This window comes from Epinephelus moara, chromosome 16 (assembly GCF_006386435.1).
Source record: "Epinephelus moara isolate mb chromosome 16, YSFRI_EMoa_1.0, whole genome shotgun sequence".
Taxonomy (NCBI): Eukaryota; Metazoa; Chordata; class Actinopteri; order Perciformes; family Serranidae; genus Epinephelus; species Epinephelus moara.
The window spans coordinates 654,734-673,667 of NC_065521.1; the positions used below are offsets into that span (position 1 = coordinate 654,734).

Sequence of the window (18,934 nt, forward strand, 5' to 3'; positions counted from 1 at the left end):
AAACACAAACTGACAACTAAATGCAAAATGACCGCAAAGAGACCCAAAATTACCCAAAAGAGACAAAATGGCCCCAGAGACCCAAAAATGACCCCAAGGAGACACAAAATGACCCCAAAGAGACAAAATGGCCCCAGAGACCAGACAATGACCCCAAGGAGACACAAAATGACTTCAAAGAGAAACACAAACTGACAACTAAATGCAAAATGACCGCAAAGAGACCCAAAATTACCCAAAAGAGACAAAATGGCCCAAGCGACCCAAAAATGACCCCAAGGAGACATAAAATGACCCCAAAGAGACAAAATGGCCCCAGAGACCCAAAAATGACCACAAGGAGACACAAAATGACCCCAAAGAGACAAAATGGTCCCGGAGACGCAAAATGACCAAAAAGAGATCCAAAATGACCACAAGGAGACAAAATGGCCCCACAGACCCAACAATGACCACAAGGAGACCCAAAATGACCCCAAAGAGACAAAATGGTCCCACAGACCCAACAATGACCACAAGGACGCACTAAATGACCACAAAGAGAAACACAAACTGACAATGACCACAAGGACGCACTAAATGACCACAAAGAGAAACACAAACTGACAACTAAATGCAAAATGACCGCAAAGAGACCCAAAATTACCCAAAAGAGACAAAATGGCCCCAGCGACCCAAAAATGACCCCAAGGAGACATAAAATGACCACAAAGATACAAAATGGTCCCAGATACCCAAAAATGACCACAAGGAGACGCAAAATGACCAAAAAGAGACCCAAAATGACCACAAGGAGACAAAATGGCCCCACAGACCCAACAATGACCACAAGGACGCACTAAATGACCACAAAGAGAAACACAAACTGACAACTAAATGCAAAATGACCGCAAAGAGACCCAAAATTACCCAAAAGAGACAAAATGGCCCAAGCGACCCAAAAATGACCCCAAGGAGACATAAAATGACCCCAAAGAGACAAAATGGCCCCAGAGACCCAAAAATGACCACAAGGAGACACAAAATGACCCCAAAGAGACAAAATGGTCCCGGAGACGCAAAATGACCAAAAAGAGATCCAAAATGACCACAAGGAGACAAAATGGCCCCACAGACCCAACAATGACCACAAGGAGACCCAAAATGACCCCAAAGAGACAAAATGGTCCCAGAGACCCAAAAATGACCACAAAGACGCACAAACTGACAACAACTAGATCCAAAATGACCCCAAAGAGACCCACTAGATCAGATAAAAAAGAGCAAGGGAGACAAAACTGTTTTCTCACTTGAGCTCCAGAGAATCATATCTGGACATTGTCCCCAGTTTGTCTTTTACACTTGTAGCCCACAACAAGAGACTGTCTGTGTTGGGAGCGTTCTCACCTCCTGAAAATACTCCTGACAGATGTTTGGGTTTGGTGACGTTTTGACATTTCACTGCAGAGTTTTGGGAAAAAAACTGAGGCGGAGAGTCAAATTTTATGACCGACAGTCATGATGGACAAAAATATGAGAATAAGGCTCAGATTTATTCAACTGGTCTGGAAATGTAGACAAAGCTTTATGTGACAGGAGGTTTAAATAAGAAAAAAGACAACAAAACAAATACTCCAATATTAAGAAGAGGAACGTAGTGAGATGGGAAAATGATGTAAGAAATTATAGATGAAAACTGAATCAACCCTTTGTAACCTGGAGCGACGTCACTTTTCTTGAGCTGCTTTCAGACTGCTTTGAGACTTTCTATCTCAAGAACAAAGTAAATATTTAGCAAAAAAGTCACAATAAAGTCATTAAGAGCTCATATTACAACTTTTTCTTGTAATATGTTATTTTTTCCTCTGAATAATGACCTTTAAAATGTTGTTTTTACTCAAATTTTCATGTTAATATACATTAAATATCTGGTTCTTCCTCTTAATGCAGGACCATTTTCCTTGAAGTCAGAACAATGTCGCTCTCTGGTGGTCGAGATGAGAACTGAACGTAAAGCATTGTTCAGAGTTTTTTCTCCTCAAACAGCTTCTTCCAGGCCGGCATGATGTGTTCGTAAATTCTCTCGATCTGTAACACACAAACACAAACATATGTCAGGTGGTCAACACACGTTTAAACAAACAATGTCCTGCAGGAGTAAAAGTCTCTGCGTTTCACGGGGTTAAGATTGACGAAAAGTTTTCTTCATCGTTCCAACTTCCAACCTCCACAGACACACACAGGTTTAACCAGCCTGCTTATTCATTCAGTTATAGATGAATTCAGTGTGTCATAGATCATATTAACAGACTGGAGTTTATGAGTGATAAACAGTTTTTGCGTCTAAATGTTGGTCATTTTGCTTTAAATCCTCGCTCAACATTTTAATACGATGATTAAGATGAGCGAGTACACCATTATCTGTATCTGTTCAACCAACTAAAATAACTGTATGCATATCTGTAATCGGAAGGGGCGGGGCTGGAACAGGAAGTGGGCCGTATTTAAACTGAAAGTTGATGTGTTAAGCTTGAAATTGACATAAGTCGGGTAAACATTTTTTGGACATTTAATCAACTATTTTTTACATTTTATTAACTTTTTTTCCTAAGCTTTTAATAATATTTTCAGACATTTTATCAACTATTTTTGGACATTTATTACCATTTTTGGGACATTTTAGGAACTTTTTTTAGACATTTTATTAACATTTTATCAGACATTTGATGAACTTTTTTTTCAACCTTTTAATAATATTTCAGACATTTTGTCAACTATTTTTGGACATTTTATTAATATTTTTTTCTGACCTTTTAATCATATTTTATGGGCATTTTATCAACATCTTTTGGACATTTCATTAATCTTTTTTTAAGCTTTTAATAATATTTTTCAGACATCTTATTAACATTTTATTGGACATTTTATTGACTTTTAACCTTTTAATAATATGTCAATATGTCAACTGTTTTTCGGACATTTCATTCTTTTTTTTTTTTGGACATTTTATTGATATTTTTTGGACATTTTATTCACTTTTTTTCTAAGCTTTTAATAATATTTTCAGACATTTTATCAACTTTTTTAGGACATTTTATCAATATGTTTTTAGACATTTTAATAATATTTTTCTGACATTTTATTGATATTTTATCGGACATCTGATGAACTTGTTTTTCAACCTTTTAAAAATATTTCAGACATTTTATTATTATTTTTTGGACATTTTATTAATATTTTTTTTCTGACCTTTTAATCATATTTTTTTGGACATTTTATCAACATTGTTTTGGGCAAATTTCAATATGACAACTTTGACCATTCCATTAGTTTTTAATTGTCTCTTTGGGATGACAGACACTTTTAGTAGTGTGGATCTTTAAGTGTTTATATATATTAAGTTAAGTTATATAAAAACTGTTTTTTCTTGCAGCTCAGAACAGACAGCACAAATTATTAGTTTATCAAAAGTATATCATTTCAACATAAACAACAACCGTCATCATCCTCCGTCCACTGACCTGTTCAGACTTCTTGACTCCGTATCTGAAAAGCGTCGCCTGGTGCTCGCTGTTATGAAACAGGATATCGAACGTCACCTCGCGCCCCATCATGTCGTCGATGGCCGGCTTCACCACCGTGTGAAAGTCCCGGGCCGAGAACAAGTCGTCCAGCATGTTGCTGACCTGCGGCGTGTTGAAGGCAGATTCATCAGGACCACAAAGACTTTGACATTATTACAGTAATACATGATATTTGAGTAGATTATTATTCGTCGTCTATGAGTAAGTTGACCTTGTATTTTTTCCCCAGCAGCTCCAGTGGATCCAGTTTGACCTCTGACCTCAGAGCGCGGCCAAAGAGCGGCAGCTTGGAGTCTGAATCTGACCAAAAAAATTAAGAAATTGCATTTACGAGAATGAGACAGATACATGTTCAAAGTAACCTTGACTTTTAATCACCAAAATTTAATCAGCAAATTGTTGAGTAAAATCAGTCCAGCAGGAAAACACCAACCTCGAGATGTCAGGTGGGCGACGTAAGGAACTCCATCCCTCTCTCCGTAGTACACTGCAAAATGAGAGAAGTATTTGTTCCTGCGATACTCCACGATGTCCCCTGGGAACAACTGGGGGTTGGAATGTTTCTGCGGAGACAACAAAGTGATTATCAATTTAATAATACCACAGAAAGAGTCAAGTTCCTCTCACAGTTTACATCATGTCATGTCTGATCTCAAGGCCTTATTGCCATATGGTGTCCATGACAATGAGAGGGACGCAAGGTGACACTAACCTTGACCTTTGATAACCAAAATCTGATCAGTTCATCACTGAGTTCAAGTGGATTTTGTGCCAAATTTGATAAAATTCTTTCAAGACCATCTCAAGTTATCACTCTTACGAGGATGAGACAGACATAAGGTCACAGTAACCTTGACCTGTGACCACCAAAATCTAATAAAGTCATGGTTCAGTCCAAGCGAACATTTGTGCCAAATTTGAGGAAATCTCCTCAAGGCCCTCTTGAGATATCTGTAGAACACCTTGAGGGAGGTTCCTCAAATTCGGCACAAACGTCCACTTGTACTTAACGATGATCTGATTATTAAATTCGGTGGTCAATGGTCACTGTGACCCCGTCAGTTGCATTCTCATGATTTGATGTCTCCAAATCACCTTCAAGAATTTTTTTTTTTAATTTGGCAAAAACACCCCCTTTGAGTCAAAGACATACTGGTTACAATTTAGTGGTCAAAGGTCAAGATCACTGTGACCTTGTGTCCATCTCCTTCTTGTAAACGCTGTATCTCAAGAACACCTTCGGGAATGTCTTCAAATTTGACACAAACATCCACTTGGACTCAGTGATTACTGACTACATTTTGTGGTCAAAGGTCACTGTGACCTTGCATCCATCTCATTCTCAGGAGTGCCATATCATAATAAAACCTTAAGTGAGTGTGAACGTGATATCTCAAGAACACCTTCGGGAATGTCTTCAAATTTGGCACAAACATCCACTTGGACTCAGTGATTACTGATTACATTTTTGTGGTCAAAGGTCACTGTGACCTTGCATCCATCTCATTCTCAGGAGTGCCATACCCAAATAAAACCTTAAGTGTCTCATTCTCAGGAGTGCCATACCCAAATAAAACCTTAAGTGAGTGTGAACGCGATATCTCAAGAACACCTTAAATTTGGCACAAACATCCACTTGGACTCAGTGATTACTGATTACATTTGTGTGGTCAAAGGTCACTGTGACCTTGCATCCATCTCATTCTCAGGAATGCCATATCTAAATAAAACCTTAAGTGAGTGTGAACGTGATCTCTCAAGAATGCCTCGAGGGAATTTCTTCAAATTTGGCACAAACTTCTACTTCCTCATAAATTTGGTGGTGAAAGGTCAAAGTTCAAAGACACTGTGAACCTGTCTGTCGCATTCTTGTGAACGCTGTACCTCAAAATCAGCTTGAAGGAATTTCTTCAAATTTGGCACAAATGTCCACCTGGACTCAGAGGTCAGGGTAAGTGACGCCTCAAAAACATGTTTTTGGCCATAACTCAAGAATTCCTACATTAATTATGACAAAACTTCACACAAATGTCTAACAGGATGAAATAATGAAGTGATGACATTTTATATCCAAAAGGTCAGAGGTCAGCTTCACTGTGACATCATCATGTTCAGCATAGAACACTTTTCTGTCCATTATTCAACGTCTTATCAGAGCTGTAAGAGGAACTTGACGGGGTCGTGCAGGCGTACAACCATAAAACCACGAAGAAAGCTGTTACAATTTTAAACTTGATGTTTCCAAGCATTAAAATCTAAATGTTAATCAATGAATTTTGATTAAAAAAAATACTTCCTTTTTTGTTTACAGCGTTTGAACGACCCTTTTGGTGCTCTCTAAGAGCTAAAAATACAACACAAGTCTGCGATTTATCACATCTCCACAGTACAAACTTTGTTCTTATTATCTGCACTTATGTCGCTGACAAAACTCTAAATTAAATTAACTTTTTATGAAAAGATGAAATCATATTTCATGCCGTACTCACCAGGCCCATGGGTTTAGGTATTTACCGCAGCTTTCTTCAGTCGCTTCTGAAATTAAATCCACAACACACACACACAGGAACTCTTATCTGCTTTACATATGGCTGCACTGATGTGACACTTAAAAGATCACTAGTCTGTCACGGTCACAGTCCACTGACCTCGCTCCCATCACCCTTCATCACACCTACGCATTATCACAATCTCTTTTGGCTTCATTCTGTGGTGTCTTAGCTTCACTTCAGGTGTCTCTTTGAAGGTTGGTGTAATTTTTTTGGGGACATTCTGCACTTTTTTTTTACATCAGGGACCACTATGAGTCCCTTCACTGTCGTCGTCCCTCCACCTCTGGGTGTGTGCAGCAGGTGTTTCCTAAACAGAGAACATGAAAAGAGGAAGTAGCTTCAACACAGCGTTAATCAGACGTGTTTTATTAGAGACGTGAAGGCACTGTGAGCAACACACCCGCCAGCCTCACTGTGGAGACACGTTTGTGTTTCTGTCTGTGCAGGCTCCACCAAAATACAAAGAGTGAGCTTCAGAGTCCTTAAACTTTGTACAGAGCCAGGCTAGCTGTTTCCCCCCGCTCCCAGCCTTTATGCTAAGATAGGCTAATCCTAAATGTACAGAGGCCGAGAATGGCTGTGGTTGCAATCATTTTTAATGCCATAGAAGCAAATAAAAAACATCAATACTTGAATCTGGACGGCCACTGAAAACTAACTTTTGACATTTAAAACCACTACATTCGTCACATTAAAAGAAATTACCTTAAAAATCATGTATCTCTCTTTGTTTTGAATTCACCTTTGAAATTATCAAATTAAATTTCTTGATTTGCAATTTCAAAAACTAAATTCAATTTATGTTTCAATGTCTGCAAATTCAGATCCAAAAATTTAAGTTTCGTAATTTAAAAAATAATAGATTCAGGTTTCTAAAATTCAGTTGGTTAAATTTAAACCAAAGAATTTAAGTTTCAGAAATGAAAAAAAAAGTACATTCAGACATTAAGCTCGATTGAGCTTAAAAAAATTTTCATTTCAGAATTTAAAAAATTAGAACAGAAAAGTAGATTTAGGTTGCTCAAAATTTCATCGGACAAATTCAAATCTTAAAATTTAGGTTTCAGAATTTTTTTAAAAAGTTGATTCCGACTGCTCAGTTTTGATAATTTAAAAAAATATATATATATATAGAAAAAAGATTCAGATTGCTCAAATTCGAATGAGCTTCAAAAAAAAGTTTCATTTCGGAATTCAAAAAATTGAAAAAATAAAAGTAGATTTAGGTTGCTCAAAAAAAAGAAGAGGTTATTCAAATTTCATCAGACAAATTCAAATCTTAAAATGTAGGTTTCAGAATTTGTTTTTAAAAAAAGTTGATTCCGACTGCTCAGTTTTCGATTAGTGTTTTTTTTAAATAGAAAAAGACAAAAAAGAAAAAAGATTCAGATTGCTCAAAAAAATGGTCAAATTCACATCCAAAAATTTCAGAATTCAAAAAATGAAAATAAAAATAAATAAAGTAGATTGAGGTTGCTCAAATTCAATTGGTCAAATTTAGACCCCCAAAATTAATGAAAACAAAACAAAACAAACAAAAAACCCCAACAAAAAACAGAATTTTAAAATCTGAATATTCAAGTTGAAAATTCAAATAGAACATCAGCCAATTTTGATTGTTTGAAACATTAAGGCTTGATTGCCAAACCTGTCTTGGAATATTTTCAACTTGAATTTTTAGACCTGAATCTATATTTATTTTCCATTTTACTTTGTTTTAAATTAAGAGACATTCATTTCTGGATATGAATTTGTAAACATTGAAAAGAAATAAAATTCAGCTTTTGAAATGGCAAATCGAGAAATGTCATATTTTAGTTTTAAAAGATGAAATCACCACAAATAAATTGAGACGCATGGTTTTGAGGTAAAATACTTCAACGCTATACTTCAATATTCAGTGGCTGTTCAAATTCAAATATTCACGTCTTTTATTTGCTTCCATACAGGCTGCTTTTCTCGTGATAACTGGTTAATTAATCGCAATCTATGCCTGCGAATATAAAGTGGAACGACCTCCTGTTATCTCCAGAAAACAGTAATTAAGTTGTGATAATGAAAGCTTGATAAATTTAGTTTTCACATTTAGATTTCAAAATGAGAGACAGCTACTTTATTTTATAGCTTATTCAACACGCAAATGATAATTACCAGCCACTTTATTAGGGACACCATGCTGGTACCAGGTGGGACGCCCTTTTTAATTCTTGGTGTCATAGATTCAACAAGATTTTGGTCCATATTGACATGATGACATCACACAGTTGATCCATGATGAGAATCTCCCATTCCACCACAGGTGTAACTAATAAAGTGTCCGATGAGTGTAAACTAGTAATTAAGACCTTTTTTTAAATTCAGAGAGGCTGATTTTCACTAAATCTGGGCTGAAACAAGCGACACCATCGTCTGAGTTACTGAGAGAAAAGATCAGACGCATTGTCAGGATTCAAAGTCTTTAAATTCCAGGATATTTCAGGCTACACATAAAAAAAAATCTGGTGCCAAGTCCAACAAAATAAAGGCATGAAATTCTTCCAGAACAGCAGCATCTGTTTGATTCTGACTCGTTTAGACAGCGGGGCTCCTGAGCACCTCCATTGTACGATCTCTCATCGTCCAGCCTGAAACGTCCTTAACTAAGGTCATGGTTAACTTCATTTTGAACAGGTAGGAATTATGAGTTACTAAGTCGCTCGGACGTTGTTTGCTACACATACTCACACTCGTTATTAAACTAACTGACTTTCGGTTTTCGGGAGACGGAAAACGCTCTCCTGGGATCCGACGAGTCAGGTGAGGCCATGTTGGCTGGTGGGAACATTTCTAATGATGTAGCTGAAGCAGCGCAGGAACCCCGCTGATAAACTGAGCCCAATCATTTCCTGGATTAAATTACAAAATCAACTTAAAGCTTGTGAGATAATGATCCGCCCTGCTAGTATGAAAGAAAAACAATCCAGCCACATTTAGAAAATATAGATCATCTGTCGAGGAGAAAAATAAACGTTTGGATTCAGCAGATTCAGATCGGCTTCATGACACACAGTTAGAAAACGTCACATTCTGACAGACCAGACGTCTGTGGACTGCATTTACTGAAGGAAGGAGGGACCACACCTCCTCTGATTCAACATGTGTGTGTGATGTGAGTGTGTACACACCACACACACACACACACACACACACACACACACACACATTAATGCCCCATTATAAAGTCAGTGCAGCGGTGAAGTCGTTCAGTCTGTTAAAGGCACCTGAGTTTAGCTCCAACCTGAGCTGGAGGTTCACCAGTGTATACAACACACACACACACACACACACACACACACAGACTCACACACACACACAGACTCACACACACACAGTATCTAAGTGTGTCCCTGACTCGGGCTCTCCTGAGTGTCTCTGCCCCAGCTGAGGCCGTTAATGGGCGCGTGTTTGTCCCAGCTGTCCGTGTTGTGCCCGTGTTTCCTCTGGTGGCGCTTGTAGTTGTCCCAGTGGCCCGTGGTGTAGTCGCACTCGGCGCAGGCGTACGGCTTCTCGCCCGTGTGCCGCAGCATGTGCCTCTTCAGGTTCATGCTCTGGTTGCAGGAGTAGCCGCAGACGCCGCAGTGGAACGGCTTGGCGCCCGAGTGGATGCGCTCGTGCCGCCGCAGGTTGGCCAGGTTGCCGCAGGCGTAGCTGCACGACGGGCACTGGTAGGGCTTCTCGCCCGTGTGCACGCGCAGGTGGCGCTTGAGGTTGTCGAGGTGCGAGGAGGTGTAGGGGCAGTGCGGGCAGCGGTGGGGTTTCTCCTCGGAGTGGGTGTGGGCGTGGCGGGCCAGGTGGTTGGGGTAGTGGGACAGGAAGGGGCAGTGAGGACAGTGGTACAGCTTGGTGCCACGCTGACCCCGCCGGGATCCCCGAGGACCGGATTCATCTTTGGAGAGCAGGTCCAACGAGCAGCGACGACACACCTGAATATGAACACAGAGGACACGGTCAGAGGTGCTGCTGAGGACGGAGGAAACACGTCGTCCTCACTTTGACAGCAGACGACAGAAGAGTTGATAAAAATGTGTGAACACTCGTCTACGTGACGAGTTAAGGTATGAATAATTAACACAGCCTTTATTGATGTTGGAACTAACGTATGTAGCTAGCGTAGCTTAGCTAGTGTTAACATGTTATCAGACAGGATGCTGTATATTATTACCATACATTGGGAAAAAACGCCACTTTGGGAAAGTGGAAGTCTGTGGTCGTCTCATAGAATAGTCACTATGAAAAACAAACACATTGTACAAAGTAGATGTTTGTGCCAAATTTTAAAAAATTCTCTCCAGGTCCTCTTGAGATATGGCGTTCAAGAGAATGAGACAGTCACAAGGTCACAGTGACATTTGACCACCGATTTCTAATCAGTTCAGCGTTAAGTCCAAGTGAATGTTTGTGCCAAAGTTCCCTCAAGGTGTTCTTGAGATATCGGGTTTACAATAATGAGATAGACAAGGTCACAGTGGACTTTGACCTACGACCACCAAAATCTATTTAGTCCACAATTGATTCCAGGTGGACATTTGTGCCAAATTTGAAGAAATTCCCTAAAGATGTTCTTGAGAAATCACTTTCACGAATATAAGACAGAAAAGGTCACAATGGATTTGATGTTTCACCTATGACCACCAAAATCTAATTAGTTCACAGTTGATTCCAAGTGGACATTTGTGCCAAATGTTAACAGTAAGCTTGACTTTTAAGCCCCAAAATCTAATTAGCTAATTGTTAAGCCCAAGTGGACAAAGATATTCCCTCAAGGTGTTCTGAAGACATCGTTCTCCCCAGAATGAGACAGACAAGGTCACAATGACCTTGACCTATGATCTATGGCCACAAAATCGAAGCAGTTCATAGTTTAATCCAAACGGACGTTTATGCCAAATTTTAAGAAATTGCCTCATGGTGTTTTTCAGATATCACGTTCACGAAAATAAGATGGACACATGATCACAGTAACTTAGACATTTAATGACCAAAATCTAATTCGCTAATTGTTGAGTCCAAGTGGACGTTTGTGCCAAATTTGAAGAAATCCCCTCACCGTGTTCTTAAGATATCGCATTTACAGTAATGAGACAAATGTGAAGTCACAGTGACCGCTGACCACCTAATTCTAGTCAGGCTAGTCATCCTTGACTGAAAGGAGATGTTTGTGCCAAATACAGAGATCGTTCTCCCCAGAATGAGACAGACAAGATCACAATGACCTTGACCTTTGATCTATGGTCACAAAAATCCAAGCAATTCATAGTTTAGTCTAAATGGACATTCATGTCAAATTTAAGAAATTCTCTCCAGGTGTTCTTGATATATCATGTTCAAGACAATGACACGTGTCCTTGAGATATCACATATAAAAAAAATGAGACAAATGTGAAGTCACAGTGACCGTTGACCACCAAATTCTAGTCAGTCTCGTCAACCTTGACTCAAAGGAGACGTTTGTGCTGAATTCGGAGACATTCTCTCCAGGTGTTCTTGATATATCATGTTCAAGAGAATGAGACAGTGACATTTGAACACCAATTTCTAGTCAGTCCATCGTTGAGTTCAAGTGAACGCTCGTGCCAAATATGGAAAAATTCCCACAACGTGTTCTTGAGATATTGCTTTCACAAAAATGAGATAGACGAGGTTACAGTGACCTTTGACCACCAAATTATGGTCATCCTAGTTATCCTTGTCTCAAAGGAGATGTTTGTGCCAAATTTAGAGATTGTTCTCCCCAGAATGTGACAGACAAGGTCACAATGACCTTGACCTTTGATCTATGGTCACAAAAATCTAAGCAATTCGTGCCAAATATGGAAAAATTCCCTCAACGTGTTCTTGAAATATCGCTTTCACAAAAATGAGATAGACAAGGTTACAGTGACCTTTGACCACCAAATTCTGGTCACCCTAGTTATCCTTGACTCAAAGTAGACGTTTGTGCCAAATCTGAAGAAAATTCCCTCACGGTGTTCTTGCGACGACGGATATAAATTAACTTAATTCTGCTGCAGTGAAGAAGCTATGCATCTCCCTGTCAAATAGACAAATCGAATAAATATTTTCTGGAAGCGTACCTGTCCGCCATCGCCCTCCACCTCCCCCTCGGCCTTGTCCCCCTCCAGGTCGGCCTCCTCCAGGGTGAGGCCACACATCTGGCAGCACAGGGGGAAGAGCAGGACGGGGAGCGGGGCGGAGGGAGAGCCGAGGGCCCCCAACGTCTGGAGGTAACCTGAGTTCTGGGACACTCGCAGGGTCAGGTCTGATACGACTGCAGGAACAAGATCAAGAGAGAACATATTCTTTCATTTGAAAACATGAGAAAACCTCCCTCAGAAAAGAAAAGAGTCACACTGCAGTGTTTACTGATAATAAGAAACTAATCTTCCAGCTTCAGCTCAAACTTCCTCATTCTACTTCTTCTTCTATACTCGTCTTTAAATATAAAAATCCCTCCTGGTTCTCATTTCCTGCGATGCTCTGACTTCCTCACTGGCACCTTCATCAGTCTGAGTTTGACTTGTTTCTCAGGTATTCAGGATGATTATCAGCTTCACACACGTAAGAATGTTGTGAAGCAGCTGAACTCAGCAGAGGTAAGTTTCAGGGCGATAGGCACTCAAGCACGGCGATCTTCTCTTCCTCATTTTTTAAACCCGTTCAGTTTCGACTCGCTGGTTCCTCTTTTCTGATCACTGCTTCCAACATTAGGATTTTCCCCTGCAGGCTAAAAATAAAAACTAGAATTACCGTCACGTGGTCGAGTTCTCTTTCAGTGAAAACATGGACGCGCCACACACAGGAGATCTATACAAATGTCTCCCCTTCTGTTCTTGAGATATTACATTAAAACATGATGTCACAGTGAAGCTGACCTTTGACCTTTTGACCTTCATCATTTTATCCTGTCGATTGCTTTGTGTGATTGTTTAACGCAGGCGTTTGTACCTTCTTCACTTTCAGCTTTTTTCCGTCTCCCCCGTCGTTTCTCCTTCTCCCTCCTCTGCGGCCTCTCCTGCGTGTGCATGCGCTGGTGCCTCCGCAGGTTACCGAGCGAGCTGCAGGCGTAGTTGCACTGGATGCAGCGGTACGGCTTCTCCCCGGTGTGGGTGCGGGTGTGGCGCTGCAGGTTGACGAGCTGCGCCGAGGCGTAGGGGCAGACGGGGCAGTGGTACGGCTTCTGGCCGTCGTGGGTCCTCATGTGGCGCTTCAGGTGGTTCGAGTAGCGCGAGGTGAAGGTGCACAGCGAGCAGGAGTACAGTTTGGGAGGGGCGTCGGTGGCTCCGCCTGTCTTGCCTGCGCCTCTCCTCTTCCTGTCCGAGTCGGCGCCGATGGTTCTGTCGGCCTCGATTGAGCCCTCCGCCTGAGAGGAGTCGATCGAGGCTTCCTGCTGGAGGCCTTCCTCACAGGTGAGACAGTAAAGCTCCGCCCCCAGGTCCAAGCCCACACCTGGAACAAAGTAAATCACATTTATGGGTGTCATTACTTATAATAACCTACCAATGTTCAATCCCTGACAACTCTGAATCTATGCCATGTCACCCAACTCTCCGGTCTTTGTCTGTGACGTTTTTTTTTGCCTAAAATTACGAGTTAAATCTCAAAATATTTCCATTTTATTTTCGTAGATTATGACTTTATTCTCATGGATTTATGAGCGAGGACTCTAGTCTGAGGACTCTAGAGAGAAACAAAGTGAGATGGGCACAACGTTTACCGAGATCTAAACCTGCCCCCAGTGGCGTGTCTCCCAGCAGCTGACCGCACCCTTTACAGGAGAGGAAAGCTGGGAAGGTGGAGTCCGTTGGTGCGGAGGGGTCGTCCTCCACGCTCAGAGAGAACACCGTCATACCTGAGGAAGAACAGAAATCAGTCACATGTGGAGATAAGGTGTTCAGACTGCAGCTGTTACTCTCCATTAAAACACGACCCCTGCTTTCCCATCCCGTCTTACACTGAGGCCGACAGACATGTGGAAGACACGCACGTTTAATAACAGCTCTTGCAGAGCAGGTCTGACAGAGGCCCGAGGGAGGACGCGTCCTGTTTGCTCCTCTTTATTTGCTTCTTAACAAGACCAGTCAGGTTTCGCAGGACTCTACAGTTTGGTTACACCTTTGATTTACAGTCACTAATGCTGCGCTCACATGGAGTCAGACAAAACAACTAAGCAACCAATGAAATCTTGCTGACTAAGAGTAGCACCCAGCGCCCGACGTCATGTCCTCAAGGCGTGTGTCCTGCCCCCAGAGGAACATTTAATTGAATGATTATATTGAAGTCAGGTGATGTTGGTCTTCAGTCTTACAGCTGGACTGAAAGGTTACTTGTCAAAACTTTCAAGTATTTGTTATCTACTCCTTAACATACCACATGATGCGGTGTGTGTGTGTGTGTGTGTGTGTGTGTGTGTGTGTGTGTATCACTGACCCGACTCTCTGTCCAGCCCCATGATCTCAGAGTCTCCAAACTCCAGCTCTCCGCTCAGCAGGAAGTCGCTCTCCAGAACCAGGCAGCCCGGCTCGCACACCACCGCCCCGTCCTCCGAGTCCACTGAGCACAGACATGAACACGGATTAAGGCCCAATCCCAATACCCCCCCTTGCCCACTACCCCCTAGCCCTTGGCCCTAACCCTCGCCCTTGTCCACTACCCCTTAGCCCTTGGCCTTACCCCTAGCCCTTGTCCACTACCCCTTGGCCCTCAAAATGAAGCAACGAGGGGTAGGGGTTGAAATCTTTCCCTAGGAATTGGGACACCACTCACTACGTCACTGCGTCGGTTACGTTCACACATACGTAACTATTTTAAACAGGAAGCTGTGAGCCATCTACATTTCCAACTGGCATCTACAATGGAGTCTCCGGTTGAGTTCATCCTACCGATGGCGTTTGCCGCATTCAAAATGCTTCATTTGATGAACAACAGACGATGAAATGATACGTACGACAAGGGACTTCTGCTAGCTAGCTAGGCAGCTAACCAGCTAACATTATGAGGCAGCATAGTTATACTAGCTGGCGTGTTATCTTAATGTGAAAAATCCGACAATTTTGCAGAACTTATCTTAATGTGAAAAATCCGACAATTTTGCAGAACAGGGCAGATGACAGACGCCAGATAGTGCGAGGTAGCTAGCTAGCTAGCTAACAAGGTATTGGGACGAGCCCTAAACACACTCCCACACACTTCACCAGAGCAGTAAATACAAACGCAGGCGTGAGGTTTGGGGGTCAGCTTCACTGAGTCACGTCCTACAACGTACAAGTCTGGTTCAAACTGTTCATATAAGCATCAACTACTATGACCTTTTGTTTGGCTGTGACGAAAAGTTAAACATCCTGGACAGAAGTGAAGAGAAGAAGACGGACACGAGAGTAGAGGAGGCGGAGGAGGAAGCCAGAGAGCAGAGTGAGGAGAAGAGGAGAGGACGACGAGCAGAGGAAATCAGTGAGGATGAGATAAGTGCAGAGGAGGAAGAGTTGGAGGCTGAGAGAGTCAGGAAAAGGAAGAGCGATGAAAGGGAGACAACACAGCGCTGACGATCTGTAATGACTTTTCCCCAGTCCTTTATTTTCAAGTGGAGCATGAAGAGTCCCTAAAGGCAAAAGCTGAGTGACACCTGCTTTGTGCAGAGCCAGTTGATTTTTGGGAAGGGCTGTACTGACACACTCTGAAGACAAAACAGACATAAAAACTGATGTGAGAGCGCACACGTTAGAAAAAAAAAGGAAGGGAATGACAGAGAGAGAGAAGTCAAACAGGAAGCGATGGAAGAAAGAGAGGAAGAGGAGCGGAGGGAGGTCAGGCAGGGGCCTGCGAAGAGGAAGTGGAGACAGGAGGCTGAGAGGAGGAAGAGAGGAAGTCCAGCTGAGCCAAAACATTCAGGATGAGATAACACACAAACACATCCACTCAAAGGAAGACACGTCTCTCACAGTGCTCCTCTCTCAGAAGCAACAGCAGCTTCTTTACACAGAAGGCAGCTGATCTTGTTTAGCTGCTAACTGCCACCAGCCACTTTTTAAATCTCCTGCAACATATCGGGGTGTCCCTTATCCCGTCCTGCCGACTCTCCCGTTCATACAGACATTGATTTGGCGCTGTGACTCGTCTGACTCCTGTGCTGTGTCCAAGACTGTTTCCCCTGACCCAGACCCCGAGCCCTTAAGGTGCGGACACACCAAACTGACATCAAAGAACTAGCAGCGACGAATGCCAACTGTTGCATCGTCTACGTCGCCTCACGTCGCCCTGTGTCAGTTGCATTTGAACACACTACGGGAGCGGCTAACGCTCCGCTAGCCGCTCCCAGCTAGCTCCGGTTTGTTATTCAGGTTAAAGTGGGAAGTGACTTTGGTCGACGGCCGAACGTCTGCTTGGTGTGTCAGGGCCTTAATGCTGTTTTCACACCGCCGCACCTTAACTTGCCACAGACGACAATTTCAATGCAGGTCTTGTTGCGAATCTTCGGTCTGAGCTGGGCTTTATAATGTTTACAATAAATATGCTCTGTTCTGTCAACACTGGATTGTGTTGCTAACATGCTAACAAGCTAACTGGCTAGTGAGACCGTCTTCCTGCTTCCGTTTTTGAATGACGATTACAGATGACCGCCGCAGACTGTACCTCAGGGTTCCAACAAATTTTCATGGACAGAATTTCAAACGTTTTCCGTCACTTTTCAAGGACCAATACAGAACAAAATTTCTTGCCGAACTTCTCTAGCTAGCTGCTGTACACGTAGAGACAGAACACGGGGAGCGAATCAAGAAACGTACGTGACGGTGAACAAAACGCTGTCAAACATCGACACATATTACAGCTACTCTACATCAACAGCTAATTCACGTATTAGCCTATCTATGGAAGATTACAGCAGTAATTTTATAACACGCAACAAAATTCCAAAACTTTTTCAAGGCCTAGAAAGGGCGATTGTGATATTCCATAACTTTCCCAAATGTTTCGTGACCGTGGGAACTCTGCTATTTGCTGGCTGGCTGTTAGCTGCAGTCTTTGCAGTGCGTTCAAGTGCAACTTTTTGGCCGAGACACAGCAACATGAGGCGACATGACAGCAGGCTTTCGTTGCTGCTCGTTCCCTGACGTCAAGTTGGTGTGTCCGGGCCTTAAAGGGGGGTACAGACAGTGAGGAAGGGATCAATCTTGCAGTGTCAATATGTTAAACCAGCTAGGCGACGTTTAATACAGAGCTTGTGTTTGCTCGCAGGGTCCTGTGATCCTCTGCTGACTTTAAACATGTGTATCTCCACAATAGCTGGGCTGATCTCAACCATTCAAACTGCATTTAAAACGTTCATGTCCGTGACATTTTTCACAGCTGAACTGAGAAGACAACTCTTAGTAATCTCTGACAATGTTGGTTTGTATTAAAAGTCAACACAAGGCTAGACATGGACCCTGGGAGCACACACACCTTCCCTTACTTTACCTTGGCTGCTCTTTAAATAAATATGTATATGAAAGTTTTCCTTGGACACAGACCAACACAGAGCCACTTCCTTAAAGTGTGCTCCTGAGACAGACTCCAGCAGCTGGAGGACAACACCGTACACTCACGTTTCACCGGCTGGGGGTTGGATTGTTTCCTCCGCGGCATCTTCGCCTCTCGTCGCCCGGGATCCTGCTCTGCTTGTGGGGTGACACCGCTCACACGACGGGCTCAAGTCCGTCCGTCGGTCCGTCTGTCCGTCCGTCCGCCAGCCAGGCAGCCAGCTAACTGCATGTCATCATCATCATCGCCTCCTTCCTCTTCCTCTTCCTCCGAAGGACAGTAGCAGCGGCGGTGTCATCGCTACCAGCTACTGCCTGAAACGGAGCGACAGCAGCACTTAAAACCCGCTTAACCTTCATTTAAATTAATTAAATCACAAACTAAATCTCACCCTCGAGGCAACGTCATGCTAAATAACATCAAACACACGTCTGTCACTTTAAACTAAACCCCGTGAGTCATTATTTGTTATTGTTCCGCAGTAAATAGACGCAGCCATCTTGTTAGCCACCTAGCTAGGTCACCTACTCAACTTCAACATTCACGATTTAACCGTTAAAACTACAAATTCTGAATTAAAAACACACCTGTAAATATCGCGCCGCTGTTGAACACACCTGTGATGACGTCCCCACAAACACTGCCGTCCACAAAATGTCGCTAACTGCTTCAAAAACGAGTCTTTTGTTGCCAAACGCGCTGCTGACAGAGGTACGCCGGGTCCGGGCTCCGTGTGACGTCAGGGACAGGCGCAGAGGATTGTGGGAGTCGTAGTCCTTATATGACGTCTCATCAATAACAATACATAGTATTAGTGGAGTAACAGTATAAAGTAGCATGAAAAGAAAATCTGGCTCGTAGTCCGTTCATCGGGTCTCATCAGGAACAACACATGTCCCATATTTATTTTATTTATATAACTTGCTCCAGGAAAAATGCTTTTTTTGCAATTCTAATAATATAATCTTTTATTTTCTATCTCTTTTTATATAACATAAAACATATATATATTTCATGTATTACTAAAACACATTTAATAAAAAATATTAAAAATATTGTTTAACAGTAGAACTGAGTATGTTTACCCAAGTACTCTACTAAGTATAATTTTGAGGTACTTTACTTGAGTACTTATTTTTTGCTACTTTATATAAAATACTCTAAAATTAAAGTCCTGCACTGAAAAGTATACTCAGGAGAATGTTCTTAAAGTCTAAAAAGTAAAAGTGCCCAGTACAGGAAATGTTTATCAGAATAGTTTCCAAT

General features: G+C 42.1%; 2 protein-coding genes across 3 annotated transcripts; both read right to left on the reverse strand.

Annotated features, from left to right (window-relative positions):
- Positions 1 to 1,514: 1,514 nt before the first annotated feature.
- plaat1l (phospholipase A and acyltransferase 1-like) lies at positions 1,515 to 6,201 on the reverse strand. The gene is made up of 5 exons (XM_050063981.1): positions 6,053 to 6,201; positions 3,997 to 4,126; positions 3,775 to 3,863; positions 3,501 to 3,665; positions 1,515 to 2,067 (listed from the first exon to the last, which is right to left on the reverse strand). The coding sequence occupies exons 1-5, from the start codon at positions 6,059 to 6,061 to the stop codon at positions 2,002 to 2,004; spliced, it is 459 nt and encodes a 152-aa protein (XP_049919938.1). The 5' UTR covers positions 6,062 to 6,201; the 3' UTR covers positions 1,515 to 2,001.
- Positions 6,202 to 6,465: 264 nt separating this feature from the next.
- On the reverse strand, positions 6,466 to 18,425 carry LOC126402209 (zinc finger protein 513). 2 transcript variants are annotated; one of them, XM_050063980.1, is made up of 7 exons: positions 18,286 to 18,425; positions 17,734 to 17,982; positions 14,582 to 14,704; positions 13,869 to 14,003; positions 13,100 to 13,600; positions 12,229 to 12,422; positions 6,466 to 10,077 (listed from the first exon to the last, which is right to left on the reverse strand). In XM_050063980.1, exons 2-7 carry the CDS (start codon positions 17,771 to 17,773, stop codon positions 9,490 to 9,492), a joined length of 1,581 nt encoding a protein of 526 aa, XP_049919937.1. In that variant the 5' UTR covers positions 17,774 to 17,982; positions 18,286 to 18,425; the 3' UTR covers positions 6,466 to 9,489. The 2 variants fall into 2 exon arrangements, with proteins under 2 accessions (XP_049919937.1, XP_049919936.1); XM_050063979.1 differs by having other exon boundaries at positions 18,256 to 18,416.
- Between the last annotated feature and the right edge of the window lie 509 nt (positions 18,426 to 18,934).